Source organism: Mastacembelus armatus, chromosome 3 (assembly GCF_900324485.2).
Source record: "Mastacembelus armatus chromosome 3, fMasArm1.2, whole genome shotgun sequence".
NCBI lineage: Eukaryota > Metazoa > Chordata > Actinopteri > Synbranchiformes > Mastacembelidae > Mastacembelus > Mastacembelus armatus.
Genome location: NC_046635.1, coordinates 22443174 through 22468115, shown reverse-complemented (window position 1 = coordinate 22468115; position 24942 = coordinate 22443174). Strand labels below are relative to the sequence as shown.

At 40.2% G+C, this 24942-nt stretch overlaps 2 protein-coding genes across 3 annotated transcripts in view; one reads left to right on the top strand and one right to left on the bottom strand.

The window, feature by feature from the left end:
* Positions 1-8630, bottom strand: part of garre1 (granule associated Rac and RHOG effector 1) — a 30761-nt gene extending 22131 nt beyond the window's left edge. The window contains exon 1 of one of the 2 annotated variants that reach the window (XM_026293184.2): positions 8568-8630. The gene's annotated coding sequence lies outside the window, so the exon portion shown is untranslated. The remainder of the gene's footprint in view (positions 1-8567) is intronic. The other variant, XM_026293185.1, reaches the window with a different exon arrangement.
* Positions 8631-9950: 1320 nt separating this feature from the next.
* gpib (glucose-6-phosphate isomerase b) lies at positions 9951-16055 on the top strand. Its single transcript, XM_026294213.2, has 18 exons — positions 9951-10140; positions 10449-10539; positions 10807-10875; positions 11173-11292; positions 11460-11543; positions 11711-11857; positions 12026-12097; positions 12182-12226; positions 12311-12364; positions 12950-13010; positions 13309-13352; positions 13479-13631; positions 13916-14045; positions 14200-14276; positions 14534-14662; positions 14951-15026; positions 15283-15349; positions 15635-16055. The coding sequence occupies exons 1-18, from the start codon at positions 10022-10024 to the stop codon at positions 15756-15758; spliced, it is 1662 nt and encodes a 553-aa protein (XP_026149998.1). The 5' UTR covers positions 9951-10021; the 3' UTR covers positions 15759-16055.
* Positions 16056-24942: the final 8887 nt, after the last annotated feature.

Below are 24942 nucleotides of genomic sequence, written 5' to 3'. Positions count from 1 at the left end.
TAGCAGAACACAGCTGCAGAGAGGAATTCCTGCAAAAAGCCATTGTTGGAAGACACTGCAGAGTCTGTTGAGCTACACATAGTGGGAGTCACAATACTCCAATTCAATACCCAAGTGTTATGTGACTTGTCCTTCTCCCTTTGGCCTTTTCTTCTGGTTATGAATATAATATTTTACATTGTCATGATCAAGGGGAAGTTGGCCTCACAGCCTTCTAACTGAAAGAGAGCCACAGTTGAGCTTGAGACTGTCTGCAAATTTCAGAAAGAAACTCAAGAAAACTGGATACAGGTAGTGACTTTTCTGACAATGCAAAAAAAAATACCTGATCAGCAATCACGCGAATTTCACAACAACATCTTGCATCAATAACAATGACCCAGACCTGGAAACCTTAAATTGGTATCAGAAAGTTTTTTGATTATCTCCTCCTAACATTTCCTTATAGTCTATCCAAAACAGGTCTATAAAACTTCTATGTATATGAGAAAAACACATTTTTGAGGTAGGGATACTGGATTCAATATTGTAATTTTGTGTTATACTATGAGCTAGTAGGCATAACCTTCAAAGAAAACTTGACTAAACCTGTTCCTATGCTATGTAAAGTGCTAATTTGAACTGCAGAGTTGATACATACACACTCTTGATGATATTACCCTCAATGGGACAGCAAACATCAACATGACAGACTAAGCTATTAGAAACATAGCTGGCTACACAGCAGGGCTGTCGTTCTGTGGCGCAGCCAGACTATGTTATCTTGTAGCACCACGCTGAGAGCTGCTGTGTTTTGGGATGAGACAGGAAAAGCAACTTGTGGAAAAATACATCATCCCCCAAGATAACCCCATCCAGTCTGCTGTCACCGTGCAATAAGCAGCTCCGTAGTGGCCTCGCATGCGTAACTTCCATTACATATCTCTGCCAACATTCTCCTGACCTTCAAACCTCACTTCCTTTCACAAACAGAGGGGTACGCCCTGCAAAACTCAGCCCGTCCTCATCTGTCCCGGGTCAGTGAGTGGAGAGACAGAGCTGAGGGAAACTACTGACCTCCACATCCACAGACAACACTGACTTGCTTTCTTTTTTTTTTTTTTAAACTAAAATTACAAGCCAGCCATTAATATAGACACTGCACTGACTTCCACGAAACATTGCATTCAATCAGTCACAGCAGGCTGCTCTGATGCTCCTTTTTAAGCATTACTGATGGACTTTATGTATTACCAAGCCTCAGTGTAGCAGCAAATTCCTCAATGGAATATTGCACCACATTTACATTTGAACACTTGTCCATCAATTCTCAGCCTTTTGGTTACAATCATTTAAAAACAAGGTTTTCTGCACTTGCACAAAAAAAAAAGATGATTTAAAGATGCAGTGCATCGCAATCACTGTCTTAAATGATTTATTTTTAAGAAGCATTTTTTTCACATGCACAGTATATCCAAACTGTACCTGCAGCTCACCTCAAACCTCTAAATCCCAAGGCCAAAGTAAGTACACGCCACGTGTTGACTGAGTTAGAGTATTAGCTACTACAGAGAAATCTAAGATTAGGTAGCCTCTGGTGTTAAGCACTCTAGTTCACACCCTTTCTAATTGTTAATAACATGGCCAGAAATACATTGTGTGTATCAAGGTGTTTGTAAGGAGACAAAGCAGGTCTGCAAGACCACCATAGAGAATAAAAGGTCCAACTTTCAATCCATTTATAAATGCCATATATAAATCTAATCCTAATCTAATCTCTTTTTTTTTTGTCCAAGAGGCTCTGCAAATTGATTTTGTTTGATTTTCTAAACACTAACGGCCACATGAAAACTAAGATTGATGAAACTAAGGAACAGCTCACAAAGACATTATTAAAGCTAACTGAATGGACAGTGGTGAGACAGCTTAAGAAAGGTGGTTTGGAAAACCAAAAGTTTAATATTTCATCTGAGAAGTGGCTGTTTAGTTTATTGAGCAGTGGTGTTCCTAAGATCACAATTTATCATCCTTTGAAGCAATTATGGTTAAATAAAATGCTAATTACATTAATGTTATTGTGCATTACTATACACACTTTACATAAGACTGTGTTGAGACACAGCATGTGGCTTTAACCAGTTCTATGGATTTTCACTTTTCTGAGTGAAAATGTCTTGGTTTGATGTCATTTATGGCTCTCCTCAGACTGAATAACAAAAGTAGGAACTGACTAAGTACAGTGAGTCACAGTCCATTCAGCAAGAAAAACATGATTTTCTAGAAAAAAAATGTGGGCTACTTGCTTTATTATTTGGTTGCTCCAGAGACAGATGTAATTTATCTATGTAACATTATTATAGAGTTTTTAGTGGTCTACATTCCCTTCCTGACTATAAAGCTCTGTAAGCGTAGGTTAACCCAAGAGAAGGAGACATGGCATCAATATTAATGAGGCCAGCTGGATTCTTGGCGTAGCTCTATTGGCTGCCCGCCTCCTGTTGCAGGGCACACTGTATTAGAGGTTGCACCCAAACAAACACGTGTGATAGAAGAGTCCCTCTGGATGCAATGGAGTTGCGCCAGCCCTCTTTAATGTCCTTCCTCCAGTAGAGGCTGTGTAGGGCTAATGTTAGCACTACTTCCCCACTCACCATACATGTCAGCTGCTCAGCTTCAACAGGAAGGGGGTTTAGGTTTCCTGGAGCAAGCTCCCTGTCGCCAGTAACGAAAACGTCAAGGCCAAGCATGCCATGGGTATGGTTATGTAGTAAATCATAGTACTATGCTTTACCTGTCTGTGTAAACCCCCAGGCGAACAACTGCAACCTAAATCAGAAATCTAAAAGGATATGTTTAAAGTGGTAGTAACGTAATAACTTTACTAAACATATGTGCTGTAGACCTTTTTCCTCAACAGATTTGACTACGCAAAGGAGCCAACCTCCGGGCACAAGACTACCTCTGTAGCCTCTAGGATGCTGCCACAAGTGATGCCAATAGCAGTTACGTATGGCGCCACCTCATCAGAACAAGGAAGCTTAATAGCTGTGGATGGGGCAGCTGTTACCCATGCTGACAGCTCCTTATCCATCTGCCACAGTGAGGCGAACACAGACCCCTGAACGCTTCAGCCACAAGCCCAACATTAGCCCTCTCATGAAATCTATTTCAGCCTCCATGGGCAAAACAGCTGCCCTAAGGTCCACACTGCACTGTTTTTAGACACTCCAAAAGGTTTAGCTCAAAGAAAAAAAATGTTCACCCCTACATCTGTTGCCAATGAAGTAAAGGAATGCATTTCCCCAGAACCTTCTTAATGTAGGTTCAAACAACACAAAAAAACAGGTCGGGAAATTCAACCACACAAATCATCTACTTGAAATATCACATACTGTAATTACATAATGTAGTTTGTTGTGCTGTTGAATTGCATTGTGTTATATGTACTTCTATAATTTTGTCCATGCCATTTATGTCAGTGAGGCCAAGTTAAATAACAGGAACACCTCACAGTGTAATGCAATTCACTGTAACAGCAGCCTCCAAAATTATCATTCAGTTTAATCAACACCTTTCTAAAATAGTTTCAAGAAAAAAAGTGAACACCTTCATGAAGGAGGATTTAGTGCACCATTGTTAGACTGCATTAATTTCAGTTAGGTGTATGCAACAAACTGCCAACTGTGTTTATATAAATAACTAAGTTGCAGACTGCGTATATATGAAGACATTCCACAGAGCAGATAAGCTACAGCCAAGTCTGAGAATCAGCGCACAGGTCGAGGAGGTCAGTCCAAATGACAGGACAAGTGCCCTGAGCAACTGTGCGACAGGAGCTGAGCTAGGCTTCTCTTGCCCACAGAACACAAGGAGAGTATTGTGGTAGGCCATGGTATCATCATAACAGCACACAGGGAAAAAAAATGAAAACAAAAGGTCTTGAGAATAATGTAATATTAACTGCAAAATAGATCAGTGTAGTTGATACACAGTTTATCATAAAAAGCTGTTCATATACACTTCCGTAGGACTGTATATTATGGTAGGCTGTACAAATTCTAAAGTAGCAGTGAAAATTTTCCTGCTGCTGAAGGAAACCTCTGTTGAGTGAGGACAAAACTTAACACTATCATATCAGTCAAGAGGCTGATAGTCAGTGAACAGGCTGGATAATATTAGGCTAACCTGTACTGTCATAACAGACGCTGTAAGCAGCTTATGGCTCCAATAAAAATAGCAGACAAGCCACTCCAGCAAAGGACATACTGAAGGGCCCCAGAGGTCCATGTCACACGCAAATACATAGGAAAGCACACTTTACCAAATAATATGTTCAAACACACTAAGAAAAAAATAAATTACTCTGAATAATTCAAGTTTCACCAGAAGAATCAATGACAACTGACTCCTGAATAGACAGGACTTAAGTCTCTTCTGGTTTGATGTGATGAAAGTATAGTCACAATGCAAACATGCCTTTTAGCATTGAACTGTAAGCAAAAGGAATTAGCCTAGATATCTCCAGGATAGCAGTGTGTGAGTGTGGATTTCAACAAGTGAGAGTGGTGATGAAAGCTCTAACATAATTTCCACTGATGAAAGGCCGGTGGCAACCTGTGTGCATGAAATGCTTCTCTAAGCCCACATGGTGCAGGTTATAGACCGGGTTTGCATGTTTGCACAGCATACCAGCCACCAGGGTGCTGTAGTTTTAGGTGTGACAGAAGTAAAAATTCATTCTTCCACTTTAGACACAAAGGCACAGGATATGGAAGTGTCATGGAAGTGTCATGGAAGTCAAAAACTCAGGCTTGGTCAATTGAAAAAGTTCAAACTGTATTTTAGCACTAGGAGAAAAAATAAAAATAAAAACAAATAACTTCCCCACATTAACTAGGGATGACTTGAAGAGTGTATGCATACACTATGTTATCCAACAGGCTAAGCAGGGCAGCATACAAAGGAAGCACACTTTTAAAAAGCACATTCTGGGTGAAGCCACTGCCTTTGAACAACATCTCAATAGTAGCACCACTATTTGCACTATTTGGTAGCTGACCTTGCATTCTGACCTGCTCATGAAAAATCACAAGTAAAATATCCTGCAGGGATTAATAAAGATAAGTATCAAATTGCAGGAGAGTTTCATGGTAGTCTTGATTCTTGTTTTATTTGATAATCTTTAGTCCACAACTATTCGTGCATCTCACTGGGAACATTTGGCTAAGGGGCAAATGGCTCACTACAAACTAAACTGGTTTCCCAGGAGACTAGGGTGAGATTTCTCATGCTACAAAGCCCCCTCTCATTTATCTGTAAACTGGCTTGCTGCTTCCCTCTAGATGAGGACCGATATCATTCAGTTCTGCCTATTGGGTGCAAAACATAAGCTGTGCTAACTAAGCAGTAGACGGAACAGCAGTGGACATGATAGAGCCTAAATAGCCCACTAGAAACAAAGCAGACCCCTGCACCCCTACACACACACATGCAAATAATGCTGTTAGTTTTGCGCAACAAAATGAAAATCTTGTCACACAATACAAATACAAAACGCACAATATGCATCGCTTTGATGCACGGGCTGCCAACTGTGTTGGAGGTGGGTATTATCTAATACAAGAATGGAACCTCATCCAAATCATACTTTGCTTTTAGCTGTTAGGCCAGATGTGGACAACTTGACCTAACTACCACAGAGCAGTATTAGTCTTATATAGTCCCACTGTGCTGAATGTATGCATAATTCTTCAGTATTTAGTAACTACCAAACAATGCTATATGTTCAAGCCATGTCAAGTAGCTCATATGGAACAAATTTGTACCAAAGCAGGAAAACAGTGAGGTATGTCAGTATAACTAAGCCAGAACTAACCACAGATATACAGCATGTTACTGATAACATCAAAATTTCTAAAAACATACAAAACAGTTTGAGTCACCTGACAGTAATAGTGACATGGTAGTGGATAAGACATTTCTCAAAAGCCTAAATGCTGCACCTATGCGTATATATCTATAAGAACCCATAGAAATATAGGTAAAGGGAGGAAACTGTAGAAACTACAAACTAAAGATAACTAAAGACTCCTTCTTGTAACACCTGTCGTTCCCATGAGGAAGACAACTTTGTCAAATCCTCAAACATCACAGGTAAGGCAGCAACAAGGCTCTGTTCTTGAAGGTAAAATAATTCAGGTTTGTGGAGACAGTGCCGGCAAAGCAGAGGCCTGTGCTCCACCCCAGGCAAACGCAAACAGTAATCTTGTGACTTCCTTACACATGCATCCGGATTCAATGTTAGACTAAGGAAAAGTGTCACCCCTGGTCATATCACATGTTGACAGACACTGACAAAAAAAAAAAACGAAAAAAAAAAGAAAAAAAATAACTGGAGCCGTCACAGTAGTCCACTGACTGTGAGGGCCAATCAGGCTCATAATTTAATAAGCTATTGGAGAGAATGAGTTTAAACAGAGAAATTTTGCTGAGCACTGCATGTATTTTTGCAGTAACATGGCTGTGGCAAATGTTAACACACAGGGCTGTTTCAGTGAAAACTGTTTCAGCCTGCAAAACTCAACAACATGAAGGCAACAACCTGAATATCAATGCCTACTTCTACTACTACACCCAGAATTTTAACAGCAGTCCAATCTGTACTGGGCTCCCATTCAACATCGTTAACATCCTCCAGGTCCTATAACTAAAAACATAAAAATTTGTTAAAAATTTCACAAAGCTATACATTTGTACTGTCTTAAGTCATAACATTTTCCTTTATGGGGCAGCAAATAATTCCATCTGTAGCTTCTTACTGGAACGAAAGGAAATATTAAGGTCAACAAGGGCACTAGCAAAATTTGATTTCCCAATTGTGTTCATAACAAGGACTTTCCCCTCTAAAATATAAATGATACAGTAACAATGGAAGCTGGTATTCAGATTCCACCAGAAAGCAGACCTGCTGCTTATGACAAAGCCTGCAGCCCTGTTTAATTTTTTTTTTAAAAGTAAGCCATTCAATGCACAGACTTCCTCAATCACTACTCATTAACAACCTCCTTGGTCTATATGATCGAATTCTATGGGCAACGAAACAACAGATTTTACTTTGATTTCATCACTCCACATGATGTCCAGAGTCAGATCCCTGACTAGACCGCAGAAGAAGTGGGGCAAAGTTATTTATTATTGCATATCCGGATACCTTTCTCTTGTAATGTAGAGACAGACTATATAAAGCCACGTTACCAACATTACAGTGTCTGGGTGTTACAGCTTTTCTGCTCACGGTAATAGTTGTGCAGCTTTGTATACTCTACCAAACACAGCACGGCTACTCTCGACTGGTTGGCCATTAATGCAACAGCATATAACACTGTTAGCTGTCTAATGTTCCAACTCGCCTGAGCCTGAAAACTAAAGATTGGTTAGTTTTGTGCTCGCTAAGAGATTATTTTAAAACCGATCACTATTTAGCAGGAAGGTGTAACAGAATCCCCGCAAGCGCAGTCAGCCGGTTTCATCGAAACTCTCTGGGATGTTATGGCCCAAGTCATGGGAACACTGTGTCGCAGCCCTGAATACGGCCTTTTAACGCCCTAAATGCAGCGTCGCCGGAAAGGCATCAGAGCATCAATATGTCAAACGCTAGAGAACCGAGTGACGCTGAAACGCCACAGCTAAGAGAAGCGACAGAGACCCCGTACCACGGGTCCGCTTCGCTGCCGAGTATGACACTCGCCCGCCGGCCACACAGAACCAGACACTCGCTTTGTAGCAGACGAGCTAGTGCACTTTCTCCGAAGACCAGCAGCACTGTCAGTCTAGCACCAGTCACAGACACAGGGTACGTCGCCACTGGAGCTGTAAAGCACGTATCTGCCCCCCGGTTGTCCAGCGTTACCCCACACTCCTTATTACCAGCGCGGGGACTATTAGCGACTACACCACATAACTTACACACAAGAACGCCCAGACCCGTTATCGGATCCGCAGCCAAACCAGGTCCCTGCTAACGGCAAAGCTCGTTAACTTTGGGGTGTGTGTTGTCTTCATGTGGTTTTCATGAAGCCTCATTTACAGATAAAATCCACTGGCAGTAAAAAGAGAAATAACGCTAGCCGATACCGCCAATCGGTCATCCTCCGCTAGCCTAGGCGGATGCGCTTCATTAGCGGACATCAAATTGGTTTTGTGTAACAAAATGATTGTACAGTTACACAACCAAATGTCACGTGCATGCATCCCTCTCTGAAAACATTTATCCGACTATTATGGGTGTCAGTGGCTTCAGCTATAAAGGAAATATTGCAATAACAATGTTAGAGTCAGAGCCGTCCGATAATGGATGCATCGGTGTTTCATGGGTTCTAAGCAGGCTAAGCTACGTCGCTAAGCGGGCTAACGTTAGCTCCCGAGCTAGCTCTCTGCGACACGGCTGTAGGCGCTGGCAGAAAGCACAAGCTAATGTGAGCGGTTCACCAGGACAGAACAACACCAGTTAACCAAGAGAAAAGCAAAGTGTTTCAGTTAAACACAAGAAAAACGTTAGTACATGTTAAGTTAATCACCGCATTGCTCACCAGCTCTAGGCATCCACCCTCTTGACAGCGAATCCCCTGTCTGCGTGAGCAGCGTCAAGGCCACGTCAATGACAACAGACACTTCCGGGACAGCTTTCACAATAAAAGACGTACAGCGGAATCTCTCATGAACGTTTCGGAGCAAAAGTCCAAAATTAATGTACCAGCTTGGATTTTAAACCTGGTCTTAAATGACATAACTTTGAATTTAAATTTTTTTTGTTTCTTTAATTACCAATTTCATAGACCTACACCCAATTATACACATTTATAACATAATGAAAAAACGTGTTATGATTAAAAGGACTGATTTAAGTGGAAGTGGACCCGTAAATATATCAAAAAGTAGTTTTCCTGTGAATTATTGAAGTACTTTAGAATGGAAGCAGTTTGTAACCGTATGAAATAAGGATGCTAAACAAAACTATTACAACACATTGATCACTTTTCATTACATCCTTTAGTCCTTAACAAAAAATACCGTTTTTTAAATTTCAGCCAGTAATCAACACAATAGCAAACAAAACGATAAATAAAGGTGCATGAATGTATTTATTTATCGCACCACTTATATAAAAATATATTTCAACAAACTGTTGTTTTTTTAGAAATGAGGATGACTGTGACAAATCTGTGCAAACAAATATTATGAGTAATTGGAAGACCACTATTTTTCATTATCTTCAATCTACCTTGCAATTAGTCAGACTATGCCTATAAATAATAATCTGTCCAAGCTACAAACTAAGGATTTCTCGCCCTCTAATGTTTAATAAAGACTATTACATCCTGTAGTCCATACTTTTAAAAACGGTCGCTTGGGGGCGCTGTTGTCTACAAAATGCTCTTGCACACAGTTAGAAGTGATGAGCACCTCCTTTGTCTTTCACAAACTCAAAAGTTAGTCTGTGCGAATAAGCCTCAACCTTAAATGGAGATGAAACTCAGTTCATCCAAACTACAAGATAACACGTGTTCTGAGCCAAAAAGCAGGTTAATGGCTCATAACATTTTTTGGTATAAATGAATATCACTGATCAAGCTTTAGTGGGCAAGAGAAGCATAGTTTTAACTGTGGCCTGAGGTTTGTGGCTTATATCAATTAATATGCATCTGTATAGATCAAACAATATTGCAGCTCTAATACTCTGCTATATGTAATATAAATATGGAGCTAGTGTATTTTGGAAGGTTTGCAAATGACATGTCCGCACTGTCTGATCATTTGAGCAGAATACATGCCACTGTGTGCTTCAGCAATCTTTCCCTACCAACACACTTTCCTGCAGTACAGTGCGGAGGTGTGACAAGCACGAGTGTGTCTCATGTAGGAGGGGCAACTGCTGATCTGGACTGGATGCCCTTCAAAAAGCTTTCCCTCTGACCTGATCAGTCCCACTCAGCCAGGATAGTAGTTGAGCACAGCGGAGCACAGTAATCCCCCCCTGGACAGCATGGGACTCACAAAGGACCCCACCTTCCAAAAGCTGCAGGACTGGTACACAGCCCATGCCCTGAACCTCAACATGAGGCACATGTTTGAGGCTGACAAGGAGAGATTCAACAAGTTCAGGTAAATGTCCAATTCAAACTATTTAACTGTGTTAAGTGCAGTATGTGCAGCCATACTAAACAGGATGTATATGTATGTACATTATTTAGGGGTATGATTTTGATGGATATATAATCTTTTGGCAGATTAAATGTGTATAGGAATATTCTGATGCAGACCAACTGTGCAGCTTCTTTACATACTAATGAAAATGTGATGTCAAACCACCAAATGACTACAGAACTATACTGTTTGTTTGATTATTGTTATTTTTGATCAGAAAATATCACAATGTTTGTTGTGCCTGTTGTTTTTCTGTGTTTGGACAGCCTCACACTGAAAACTGAGGATGGAGACATTCTTCTGGATTACTCAAAGAATCTCATCACAGATGAAGTCATGAAGATGTTGGTTGATCTGGTAAATACATGATTATATTTATGATATATTGCTTTTTAAATGCCTTTTTATCTCTAATTTCTCACTTTATTTAAGAGCTGATATAAGCAGCAAGTGACAGGAAGTTCCATTCATCTGGCGGAAATTTGATTCATTTGAAAAATGAGACAGTAAATTGAATAACAATAACTTTTTAATGTGTGTTTATGACTGACGTGTATACATGCAGTGTTTTTACCTGAGTCTGTAAAAAAAAAAAAAAAAAATCACATTTATTTTTTGCTTCAGGCCAAGGCAAGGGGTATTGAAGCAGCCAGAGAGAAGATGTTTACTGGGGAGAAGATCAACTTCACTGAGGTGCTCATTGTTGACAACATATAAATTGATTTCAGGCTGTGTTTACCTCTCAACATTTGTCCTGGTGGGGTAAAAACCATTGCCAAGACTGCAATTACTATATTTGACACAAAGATACTTGAGCATAAGTTTGTTCTTGGTTTGTTTAGAAGTTCCCAGAAGTGGCAATACACAACAGCTGAATAATCCTCAACTCTCCAACAGTAAAAGCTGCTATCAGTCTCAAATCTTTGCCATTGTGCTGAGTGTAAGTGTGAGGCTTTGTGTGCTTTGTTTCCTGGTGCTGTGCTCGTGAAGGGCCGTGCTGTGCTCCATGTGGCTCTTAGGAACCGCTCCAACACCCCTATCATGGTGGATGGCAAGGATGTGATGCCAGATGTCAACAAGGTTTTGGAGAAGATGAAGGGATTCTGTCATGTGAGTGAAATTCAACAAGAAAAATGTACAAAATCCCAAAGCTTTACACATCTTACAATATGACTTTAGTACTCCTTCTCGTGCTCAGTCTTATGCACTGGAATTTGCCAGTGTTTCTAGATAAAATGTTTATGTTTATCTGTCACTTTTTTGTGTGTGACATACAGAGAGTCCGCAGTGGTGAGTGGAAGGGTTACACAGGAAAGGCAATCACAGATGTTGTCAATATAGGTATCGGAGGATCTGACCTTGTGAGTGCGTTTTCTAAAAAAATATATCTCATCGCAATATCTTTAGCTGCCTTTAACTTCACACTTATAAAATCATACACAGTTACTTGAATGAGATGCACTAGCACAGATTTGTCATAACCTGTGCATTCATGAACGTGGTTACACTGACTTGTTTTGACCTGCAGGGCCCCCTGATGGTGACTGAGGCTCTGAAGCCTTATTCGAAGGGTGGTCCACGTGTGTGGTTTGTGTCCAACATTGATGGAACACACATCGCCAAGACCCTGGCACATCTCAACGCAGAGACAACCCTGTTCATCATCGCATCCAAGGTGCTGTAGCTGCTTGAAGCAAAGCTTGTTAAAATCACAACAGATTAACATCTTACATCCACATATGTCATTTTACATGCAAATCTCACATTCATGAATTCAGTTATATAAACATTTGGTTGGTTATCAGCATAAGGTAATCTCATCTATGTGAATCTGCTTTTACAGACATTCACCACCCAAGAGACCATTACCAATGCTGAGTCAGCCAAAGAATGGTTCCTTGAACATGCCAAAGATGTGAGTATGCAGTGGCCCTAGAAATTTGATAGTGGACTTCATTTATATTCTTCTTCTAAACTTATTCTCTTCATGTTTCAACAGAAAGCTGCCGTTGCCAAACACTTTGTGGCCCTGTCCACAAATGGAGTAAGTAACAACACACTAAACCTTCCCTTTCTGTCCAGGCATCTGATGCTGACACTCCTGCATTTCTCTCTGTCTCTCCCTCAGCCCAAAGTGAAGGACTTCGGCATCGACACGGAGAACATGTTTGAGTTCTGGGATGTGAGTGCTTTTTAAGCCTGAAAGCAGTCTGTGTGCAGCGGATTCTGTCTTCATCGCCAGACTGCGATGAAGCCCTAGGCAGGAGCTATAAATAAGCTAGACTTTTGACCTGTGAAGTAGGTGGGACAGACGCTCTTACCAGCAGCTGCTGGGAAATCAGAAGCCTCTCTCTTTAGACTCAGTTATTATTGGTAGCGACCTTCTCTTTTGCAGAGGTTACTGCAAAGGCTGGGTTGCATCAAAGGTCAGGGAGTGTCATTCAGTTACATTGTTGGTATTTAAAGGGTAACAACTTCACTATGGCCTTTGCATCACAGAGAAAATGGTTGCAAGTGTTTTACACTCAGTGCATGAGTATGTAGTATTGTCTGTCACTGACAGAAAAGAACATACCCTCTACAAAAATGCTCATGCTTGTTAAAGATATTTTTGTCTTTACAAAAAAAACATATTTGCTTACATCTATATACTAATATTCCTGTTAACAGCTTGTTTTATTTACATTAAAACCCCACCTTTTACAAAGGACCTTTGACTGAGGTACAGATATATTTTCATTGTTTTGTTTGTTTCCTCCTCTTTTAGTGGGTTGGTGGACGTTTCTCTTTGTGGTCAGCAATTGGGATGGCCATTGCCCTGCACATTGGTATGTGCAGTCAACACACAAACACACATTTTTGTATGTTTTTTTTAACAACAATAAAACACACTCACTTTGGTGCTGGTACCAGTTCCATTTTTGCTTCGTTTCCTGAGCACATTGAAGAAGGGCTGCTGTCTGAAATGCCCATGCAGTGAATGACTAAGCAAACAGGAGCACTGTCCTACTTTTTGTTTTCAAGCAGACAAGACACACTGAAAGTAAAGTTTTATTCCCATAAATTCTATGGATAATAGTCATTTCAATAACTTTTCTTTTCTATGTAATCTCCTCTCCACTTAAGGGTTTGACAACTTTGAGAAGCTTCTTTCAGGGGCTCACTGGATGGTAGGTAAACCAGGATTATAACAGCATCAGTTCTACACCACTCTAAGTGGAAAAACTATTCACATATTCCTGAAGAGAATACAAAAAACACTTGAATGTATATTAACAACCCTCCCTCCCCTGCAGGACAACCACTTTCGCACTGCTCCTCTGGATAAGAATGCTCCTGTCCTGCTGGCTCTGCTGGGCATCTGGTATATCAACTTCTTCCATGCTGAGACCCATGCCATGCTGCCCTATGACCAGTACATGCACCGCTTCACTGCCTACTTCCAACAGGTCTGCAATAACACTGTCACAAGCATCACGGATCTCTGTGAGAACTTCCAAGAAAAGATCAAGTGTTTTTTTATATCATCAAAAAGTCACTGAAAAGGATGTTAAATTAAGTTCTAGTTTGTTAGGAACGATTTTTCACGCTGACAAAAAAAAATAAACTGGAAGGTTTTTATCTATACAACCAACATGCCTATGTTACTCCAGAGAGGATTTCATGCATGTCATAGATGTATGACATTACGATATTGACACAATTTCAATACTAAATGGTGTCTGTGACCTAGGGTGACATGGAGTCCAATGGAAAGTACATCACTAACCATGGAGCACGTGTAGACTATCACACTGGGCCAATAGTCTGGGGAGAGCCAGGAACCAATGGACAGCATGCATTTTACCAGCTTATCCACCAAGGTAACATCACTGTTTAATACCAGCATCCTTTTCATGATTCAGTCAGAGTTTCTTGCTTTTATCTTTACTGATGGCATTGCTAGGTGCTCACCCTCAGGCCATAAGCCTGTTACTTGACTATGTCACTGATGTAGCTCAACTGTGTTCAACTCAGGAACACGCATGGTGCCTTCTGACTTCCTGATCCCAGCTCAGTCCCAGCATCCCATCAGAGACAACCTGCACCACAAGGTACAGTTGTGTTTGAAGAATTATTCCTCTGAAGCAGAGCCCTAACCGTGTTGGTGTACAAAGGCTATTTACACTGTAATAAATAATTACAAACATATGTTTTTGCATAACACACATAATACTCAACCTAATCTGTTATATTTCAGTATGAACACAGTGTCCACTTCCCTGCAGACTGGCATCTATATCAGTGTAAAACATACACTGTAGTGCACTGTATCTGTGTATCTGAAGTCTTGTGTTTGATGTGGTTGTAGATCCTGTTGGCTAACTTCCTGGCCCAGACAGAAGCTATGATGAAGGGTAAGACCACAGAGGAGGCCAAGAAAGAGCTGGAGGCCAGCAATCTGAGCGGAGAAGCTCTGGAGAAAATTCTGCCTCATAAAGTAAGTCATATTAAAAAAAGAAATACTCAAGAGCTCTTATAGCAATGAAAACAAACTTAAATTAACATAAGAGTGAAGACATGACAAGACCTCATGCTATTCATATTTAATTTGAGGAAGTGCAGACAGACCATCACAATAAAAGCTCAGACTGGAGGAATCATGGAAGGTAGTGACCTCCAGTGACCAGGAGTAAACACAGCAATCTGAACTATGTTAGGAGCATTTGTGATGACTGCACAAACAAACTGAACTGTGAAACGAAACATTTCTCCCTATTTAATACAGGTATTCCAAGGAAACAGACCAACTAACTCAATCATCTTTAAGAAACTGACACCATACACACTTGGAGCACTTATAGGTGAGAATACAGTACAGTATTTTTATTAGTAGTAGTTTCATCCTCAGTAACATGTGATAATTTTTAACATTACCCTTAAACTAGCTTTATGTTTCAATTTTTGGTGATTACTTATTGGCCCTCTAAATGTTTTGGTATAAGATAATCCTTTAGATAGTAGTAATAGCAGTGGTGTTACGTGGGAAATTCTGAAATCCACCGGAATTGAAAACAACTTTTTTGGTTGTAATAATGATTATTTTGTCTTGTTTTCTAGCAATGTATGAGCACAAGATTTTTGTCCAGGGTGTGATGTGGGAGATCAACAGTTTTGACCAGTGGGGGTGAGTCAGTCTCTATTACACACATCTTTTGGGCACAGAAGTTTGAAAATCTCCTGGTCGTATTGAGAAGCTTTGATTTGTTAATCAGCGTAAATGTACGTCACACTGGTGATGGGGGGATAAGGATTCCTTGACTTGTCATCTCTAAAAGAAGCATTTGAAAAACAAAATGTGTGGCATGCGATCACAAAAGATTAAAAAAAACACACTGTTGTTCTGCAAAGCATCCACATCACTGAACCAACCCCACCCCTTTTCTGTGTCTGCTCCCTTCCACATTATCAGAGTGGAACTGGGCAAACAGCTCGCAAAGAAGATTGAGCCTGAGCTCAAGGACGCCGCAGAGGTTCACTCCCACGACTCTTCCACCAACGGACTCATCAACTTCCTCAAGAAGAACTTTGCCTGAGCCGACCACCCCAGCAACTTCCACTTTATCACATTATCCATCATAACAGCGTGTGTGCTGCATGGAAAGAAGGCTCCCAGAGGCATCTGACCACTCCCACGCAGTCAAGCTGAAGCACTCTATATGTTTGTAATCTGGTTATGACTATCACCACTGTATACTGTGCTGTCTTTTCTATGTTTGTTGGTTCACCACAGAACAGCTTTTTGTATTAGAGTGTTGTGGAGAAATATGTCTTTTCACTGCCACAAAAATGTAGTGTCTGAAATAAATAATTCGATGTAATTCCCCAGTAAAGCACTGTCTAACATTAGATACACACATACATGCACAAATACAGCAGCTGTTCAGTGTCCTCCTATATACAAATGTCTCTAACATGCTTTGCCTCAGCTTAATGAACTTGTGCAAGTTTACACGTCACTAGATGGCATCAGAGTGCTAGATTTATTTACTGGGAGCAAATCCACCACCCAGTAATCTACCATTTATTCAGTGGAACAAAGGGTGAAAGGTCAGCCCATCTACACTATTTCTCCCCACAAATCCCCAGACAACACAGCATCCATTTAGACAGAAAAACAAACAACTGGACTAAACAACATCTGGATTGCAAGCCAGCCCTCACTGGCACTATGTTAAATATTATTCAACTTAATTTATTTAATGTTTTAGCATTGTGTGCCAAAATCTTCCTTTGAATTTCTCTTATAAACGTAAAATTACATATGAGAGTGCTATAAGAGATTAGAAATCACAGACATCACATGATGCTCCTAACCACAATGCACTAAAGAAGGTTGGCTGGACAACATATATTTCACACATTTCATTCACATCAAACTCACTGCTGGGTCCAATTACAGAGTATGCATGAGGACAAACAGAAAGTTAAAAAAAATCCTAGACCCCCAGACACTGCTAGGTTTCCAATGCTGTTGCCAGGCAACAATACTTTACTTCAAATCTAACTTGTTCTTTTTATCTCCGGCTCTGAAATGAGACACAGAAGAAAGTGAGTTTGACTTCGAATAAGAAACCATCACATTGTCATCTTCACAATGTTGCTGATTATTAGTTGAACCATCCAAACAAAAATGTCTTTGTTCAGCAAACTTGCAATATTTTTGCAAATAGTATCACGTATCTGAATGAATGAAACTCATCTCACGCCAAACATCAGCCAGGGGTACACACCTACATTATGTAAGCCAGGTGCATGAGGTTCGAAACAAACAAGCAACAATTCAACATAAGGAAATAATAGGTTTGGACCTGCCCTGGTTCACTGATGGGCAGAACCTAACAGCAGTAGGCCTATTAAAGCTTGAAAATGGTTCTGTGTGGATTCCTGAGATGTTTGCTGAACAATGGCGCCGCATACCCTCACATTCCACTTCATGCTTTATTGGTTGGGCCTGTCACTCATTTTTTCCTCTTCTGCCTGTTAAATAGCTGTCCCCCCCCCCCTCGCCTAGCTTGATCAGGGTCCCAACCTGCGCCAGTGCAGTGGTTGCCATGGCAACGTCACCTGCTGCCATTTTTTTTCTTGCTGTGCCGTCCCAAGTTCATGGCAGTGTCAGACAAGGGTTGGAGCATGAATTTGGATTCCTCAGAACAGACTAGCTGCATCTTGTTGTATGGAAAGACTGTCTGAAAAGCATGTTTTCCTCCTCCTCCAAATTTGTATTCATCATGAACCGTAGTGCTGGAAGCAGGTTCAGGGTCAGCATCCTTGCATGTAAACAAGCTCGGAAACTCGGCCTTAGAGGAGCAGCCTGCTTTTCTGCAGACAGTTTTAACTCCATTGGAATGTTTTTAATGTGCATGAATTCAACTGCTTTCCCCTCCCAGGAAGCTACAGAGAACATATTCTCTTGGGCTAAACATTAGCCCTGCAAACACATGACCCCCCCACCTCACCCTTGACATACATGCACACACACACACACACACATACACTCGACACACTTGAACCACATTTCTCAATATCAAACCCAGTTGATGGTTCCTCTTAAGTTCCCAGTCTGCAGTCTGAGACTGTCATTGACAGCAGTGACACAGAAACCATACAGGCTGTAAGAAAATAGCCACTGAGTCAAGCCCAGCTTCATTTTTCCCACGACTACTGGAGTTATATAAAGATCATCTTGAGTACGTGGGCAGAGCCTGTCAAACTGCAGCATAGGAAACTAGCAGCACTCTCATGAGGGTGAGGGGGATCAAGCTGACCCCTTGATGCCGAGGCTACATGTCACCCCACCTTACTACAGATCAGCATTAGCTGGCTCCATGTTGAACATTGTTTTTGGGGTCCAGCACAACACACAAAAGCTCCTTGCCCTTAAAAATACAAGCAAAATACGATCTTAGATTAAAGTTCCTATATCAATACACATTTGTGTCACCATCTGGTAAAAATTTGAAGCAGTTTCCCCACACAGAAATCAAATGTTCTTAAATGAGAAAAATACAATGATTCCAGCCACTGTTGGTCTGCTAATGCTAAAATATATCACAAAATTCAGAGTGAGACTTTGTAGTTTGTATTTTTTTACATCAAGACTGTGTCTGATGGTCATGATATGTTTGGGGCCAAGCAGGCACAGCTGTGTTTTTTCTGTTGCCTGCAGCAGATGCAGAATTGAGTTTTTTAACTTTTGTCTAAGGCCTGTCTTTTTGAGGTGACACAGTTCAGATGTTTTTCCCAGTCTACTGCAAATTACTCATCTTTTTGTTTTTTGGATATATGGATATAAAGTGTCAGGTGTGATGTGTGACAAAAGAGTGTCAGCAAGAATGAAAGGAAAGGTGGACAAGACAGTGGTGAGACCAGCAATGTTGTCTGGTTTAGAGACAGTGGCACTGAGATAAAGACAGGAGGCAGAGCTGGAGGTAGCAGAGCTGAAGATGTTGAGGTTCTCTCTGGGAGTGACGAGGATGGATAGGATCAGGAATGAGGACATCAGAGGGACAGCTCATGTTAGATGTTTTGGAGAAAAAGCCAGGGAAGCCAGATTGAGATGGTTTGGACATGTTCAGAGGAGGGACAGTGAATACATTGGTAAAAGGATGCTGAGGTTAGAGCTGCCAGGAAGGAGGCCTAGAGGAAGACCAAAGAGGAGGTTCTTGGATGTAGTGAAGGAGGACATGAGGATAGTTGGTGTGGGTGAGGAGGATACAGAGGATAGGGTTAAATGGAGACAGATAAGACATCCCTGAAGGGAGCAGCCGAAAGGAAAAGAAGGATATAAATAAATGGATGATTGATGGAAACTGCACAGCACCTGAATGTTTGTTATGGGTGCACAGTTGCAGTTCAACAACTCAACCCTGCTGCAGCAGACAAACCACATACTGGTGCACTTCAATCATCAATAAGAACTGAAGAGTAAACTAACACAGCACAGCAGAGGGGGATATATCTTGATTTTTAGTCCTTAGTAATGGATTCTAATTTTAAAAAAATGCAGGACCCTACATTTCCCATAATGCAATTCAGTACCATATTTGACAGACCATCCATACTGATAATTTCTTTCACACTCCATAACACCAGTTTGTCACAGGCTGAGAGGCACATCAACTAAACTACTCTTTGCTGCCCCTGTAAAGGGTCGGCTTCTTGGAATATAGAAAATAAAATACATTTTGGCCTGTACCTCTTATTCAGCCATGCAAATAGCTTCAAGTATTTATTTTACATTGTATTGAGATGCCGCTGAAGCATCTGTCATCACCTCAAAAGCTGAATGTAAACAGAATACCAATAACTCTGAACACACCCAAACCTTCACCGAACTGTAACCAGTGGAGACACATTGCGGCTATTGTAGGATATGTAGAATAAAAAAACATAATAACCCTTGTTGTGCTGCATTAGTTTTGATACTTTTGTGGGGTACTCTCTCACTGACCATGTTCCCAGTCTGTGTTTGGCTGGGGGACTTTGTTTCATGTCATTCCTTCATTTCTTTCCCCTCATTTCCTGTCATCTCTCTATCGATAACTGTCGAACAAAGACATACTAATGCAGTAAAATATCAACAAATACAAAGAAAACGCTGGGGAAATCTTTGAATAATAACTCTTAAGAAAAATTACGTGAAACCAAGCAGTTTATTTTTCCAAAAAGATCCTTGTGGACAATGTCTTCAGCAAAGGTATAATAAGGACTAAAAATAATTCGGCTGTATAAATGAGTGAAGAATCAGGCAGAGGGTAGGAAACAGGAGGCTAAGATTTTTTTTTTTTTGCACCAAGGGGGCAAAGTGGCAGTAACCAAAGATGGAGAATGTATGAGGTAATCCTGTGGTGAGCATATTTTCACTCATTTCCTGGCAATGGAGAGACCTGTGTGCTCCAGAGGGAAGGTGTTCTTTTGTGTGCTGTAACAGAGCTCACATCACAGTGGATCCCTTGGGCTTTACTACCTCTGCACACACACACACACACACACACACACACACACACACTTGCAGCTCCCTGAGTCACTGGGTGGAACCCTCGTACACATAAAGGCGGCTTTGTGCCCCGACTCATGGAGCTGTTAACCAACACCAGAGAGCTCCTCACACTGAACACCACTGTTCAGCTCAGTCAGTGGGCAGACTGCGCTTTTATGTATGCTCCCGCAAAATGTATCTACACTTCTCAAATCTGTGCACAGGTGACTTATAAATGCAGCTGCATTAAACCTGCTGAAATCTGCGACTTGGGGGGCAAAATGTGACTGCATGTGTTTACTTATATTGATCATCCCTGAGTAGCTACAGGTGGGTTAGGGATAGGCCTGCATGAACATGTCGCTCAACATATTCCCTGCTCTGGATCTCTTTCCATGATAACTTCATGATCCAACCTCAGAAGCTCCAATAATAACTTTTAAAGCTGCTCCAATTATGATTTTTATACCAAAAGTGATTTAACAGCATTATAGCAACATGCAGGGTACTGTTATTAAACAACAAGCAGTTTACTTCCACTGCTCTCTCCTGTGTCATTTGCAGTTTTAGCACCTGTGACTGCTGTACACATGCCGCCCAGCACAAAACAGCAACAGAGCATTTAGGGGATGGCATCTGCTCAAACGTAAAGGCTGTTGGGAGAACAACAAGAACAACAGAGGAAATGAAGTGAACATAGCAAGATTTAAAGAACAAGGTATGATCCTCAAACAGCCCAACCTTTTTTTCTGGAAAATATGATATTTATCTACAATCAGAATGTAAAACAAACAAGAATAGAGTTCAACAGAATGATTTTGTTTTATGTTGTATGTATTTTATAACAGCAGCCATCTGTGCGCACTATAACAGCACCAGCTCTTCAGACGCAAAGTTACTTCCAGGCTTAGTTATTAAATCACACTGCGTGTACTACATTAACCCTTTTAATCTGCCCCACCCATTATTTTGCACCATGCATACTGCAGATTGATTCAGTCAAATATACTAAATGCACAAGGCGCGCTGTTCTGCGCATTGGAAAGACACAATTCTGCGTGCACGCTGTTTGTTGATCAGGTCGCAGGTTTGTTTCCTGTCAAGTTTACCTCAACAGTCCAATAGTTTTATAAGTTCTAAAAAAAAAAACTACAGAGCAGGTTTAAAGCTCATCATCCATCTGGCAGCAGCAGCAGGAGACAATATCAGTACTGAGAATTAAACTACAGATGCACAAATCTGAAGGTTTCTTCAAACATAATTGGTCATTCAGCATTTCAGCATCTCAAACTCAGGGGATTTATCAGTGTAAGTCTAAGATTATATGTAAGATTATATTTGTGCTTCATGGTTTAAACTAACTTAATACATTTAACTGATAGGACTTGAATCAATGTGTTTTTTTAGTTTAGCAGCTGAAAGTTCTGTACAATCTGTGGACATCCCCACAGCAATCTATTGGTTTATCATTTCCAGGAATGTTTATGCACTAGAGCGGTTTTCTAAAAGGGTCTGTGCCAAGGGAACTGAGCCGTCTGTGACTGTTTCTGCTAGCAACCACAGTTTATTGCTGCCCCATATTTTCTCAGATATCATCTGATTTGTTTGTCTTGTTTCTCAGTTGTTTCACTTCTTTTCTTTATAGTTGGCCACATCTTCCCAGCTTTATATTATCTGACTATCAGATTGCTGGGCTGAGCCCCAGGAGGAAGAGTCCAACACTTGCCATGCCTTAGTGCAGGGGTGCGTGCATGGATGTAATTATGCTTCAGTGTTTTGCTCTAACTGTGGACAGCACCAGCCCAGAGTGCATATTTAACGTAAAATGTAGATAATGATGTTTTGTGGGAATTTTCCTTAAATGTCACTACACATAATTTGTGTTGGTTTTATTTTTAGAAAAGTAAAGTTCATATTTTGACAATAAGTCTTTGAAAACAGTCTTCTATATGCTTTTGTAAAAATCTGATTGATCAATAGCATAATTGACAGATTAATTGATTGTTAAAATAGTTGTGTTGCAGCCCTACTATTGTTTATTGTTTAAGGTTAAGTAAAGCTTCCAAAATCAAAGTGGTAATACTGATGTTAGGTGAAGCTTATTTCTATATAAGTTTCATGTCAACAGTATTTTGTAACTGTGCAGGAAGAAATTTGTATTATACTCATTTCATTTGCAAAAAAAAAAAAAAAAATTCAGTTAGCTACAAAACCACTTTATTGAAAAAGCAGATTATGTCATCTACAGTTAATTGATACGTCCTGATTTTTTTAATACATTAAATAACTTTAGACTTTTTCATGTTTAGATAAATAGATCTAGTTTCCTTTTTTATGAACCATCTATGTAATCAAAACACTTAGCGATACAAAAGATGTGTGACACGTGTCATGATGTGCTTGTTGGAACTACCAGTAGGAGAAGTCTTCTCTTTCCAAGTGATTTCTGACAGAAAAATAAAAATAAAAAAAAATAAAAAAAAACTAGCCTCTTTATGTACAGGGTAACTAGCTGTGTGCTATGCAATAGAAACTGAAGTAGTACTTTTAAAACAAGTGAATTAAGACATTTTTAAAAGGGGACACACTGGTCTTGCTAAGTTTTTTTTTTCTTGGGGGTTTGATGCCGTGCAGTAAGACAAGAAAATGCTTCATTCTTCAAGTATAGCACACATTACTTGACCAGAACCCTTGTACAAAGTTGAGGTTAAGCACATCAAACAAGGGAAATGTTTCACATACAGTATGCAGTCATTTTCTGCTTTTACAATTATACAACAGAACAAACACTAATCATTATTACATTCGAATAAATCGCATTACATTAGATTACATTAAAAAGCACTTTCTGTCTGTGATGACCCCTGCCTTCAGTCTATACTTCAGTCTGTTTTTGACACATTCAGTAGTATATATTCAGATGTGTGTGTTACAATATTACATTATGAATAAGAGCTCAACCAGTGTTTGAAAATAATAGTTGGCGAATGTTTTATTCTAGATTAAATAGCAGATGGTTGCAGTTTGCAGGACCTACTGGCAGAGGATGATATGTACATATCAGCTACTGGCACACTGGCTGGAAAATGTGTAAACCCCAAATATATATGGTACTAGATATAACTTAAAACAAACACCAAGAATTAGACACAAACATCTGGACCAGCATAGGTAACAGACAGCATCATCAAAGTTCTCTGGTTATAACGGTGAGAACGGCGCTCATTGTGTTGGATGCTGTGCTGCCCTGCAAACACAGTGAAGTGCATATGCCATGGCCCTGCCACTAGCATGCACACGCACGCACGCACACACACACACACACACACGCACACACATTTACACAATTTTCTGTTAATAGAAATAATCACACATAGTTGGAGTTTTCTCTGTGTAACTGTGCAGCAGCTCAGATTTTTACTCCGTACATGACCTTTTATCATAAAAACATCTTGAATTTGGCTTATAACCTTTGATCTAAAGAGAATAATCAATTTAGTGCCAATCCTATGAAACACATTATTATAAATCTAGATGGCATAGGTGAGACTATTTTTTCCAGCACCAAGTGTTCTTGATTCATGTAGCTTTTGTTTTGTATTAATGCACATACACACATTACTCACTGAAACGCATACATGCAAATTCCTGCACATACTGCGCTCACACACACACAGAAAGTCACACACATCAAGCAAGGGAAGCTGAGGGGGTGGGGGCATTTCCTAAAAACACGGGTGGGACCAGCAGCTCCGGGTTTTCAGGGCTGTCCTCCTAAATCACAACAGCAGACTTCATGGCAGACCAGAGCGAGACACACTAACATACCTGTTCTGTCTTAAGGCATGCAGACAAGTGCAGGTTCCTTATAGTAACGCACTGTGCTCTCAGTGCTCATGTGACAAAAACCAGTGTCTGGAAAACATACCAGGTAACAGTGTCTGGAACAGACCTGGAGCAAATGGTATTTGAAGATAATCATGCAGTATGTTTGATTCCTCTTTGAGTACCAGATGGACAAGACACAAAAAAAGAAGTATCAGTGCTAAAAATGTCAAATTAATGTGAGATTTTCCATATTTATATTTCATTTGGTGCGGCCTGGTCAAAAATTGTACTTAAATACATTTCTTGGGAAATATGATTTTATGATTATGCTTAATCCTACAGCTCTGTGTGAAAATGTGACACAATACTTAGAAAAGGTCTGAATTAGATTTTTTTTGAAGAGTCTGAAGTTAAGATAGATTCATTTACTTTATCTTGTAGCTATTAACAGCACCGGTAAAAAAAAAAAAAATCATAAAAGGTCATCATTGGGAAGGTTAATCTGCTTAACAGGGTGGCAGTATGTATTATAGGTTCCTGCAGTCCACAGAGAGGGGTTACACTTTCTACAAACAAACAAATTTGTTGCCAAATTCTAAATTTGGGCCCATGTCATTTGATACTCAAAGTGGAATAAAACAAATAAAGGCAACTACTCTCTGAGCTAAATCTGCTCCGAAAAGCCTGTGGATCTCTGAACCAATGACAGGCATGAAGACGTTCTGTGCCCTGGAGGAGAAATGATACAACAGACCCAAAATCTTCAGAGGCTTTAAACTGCGTGACAGCGTGTTTCACCTCTGAGTCTATCACGAGTGCACCAAAAAAACAAAACAAAACAAACAAAAAAAAAAAAAAAACGAGAATCTACATCTAGGGTCTTATGTGGAAAACATCTGCAAAATATATAT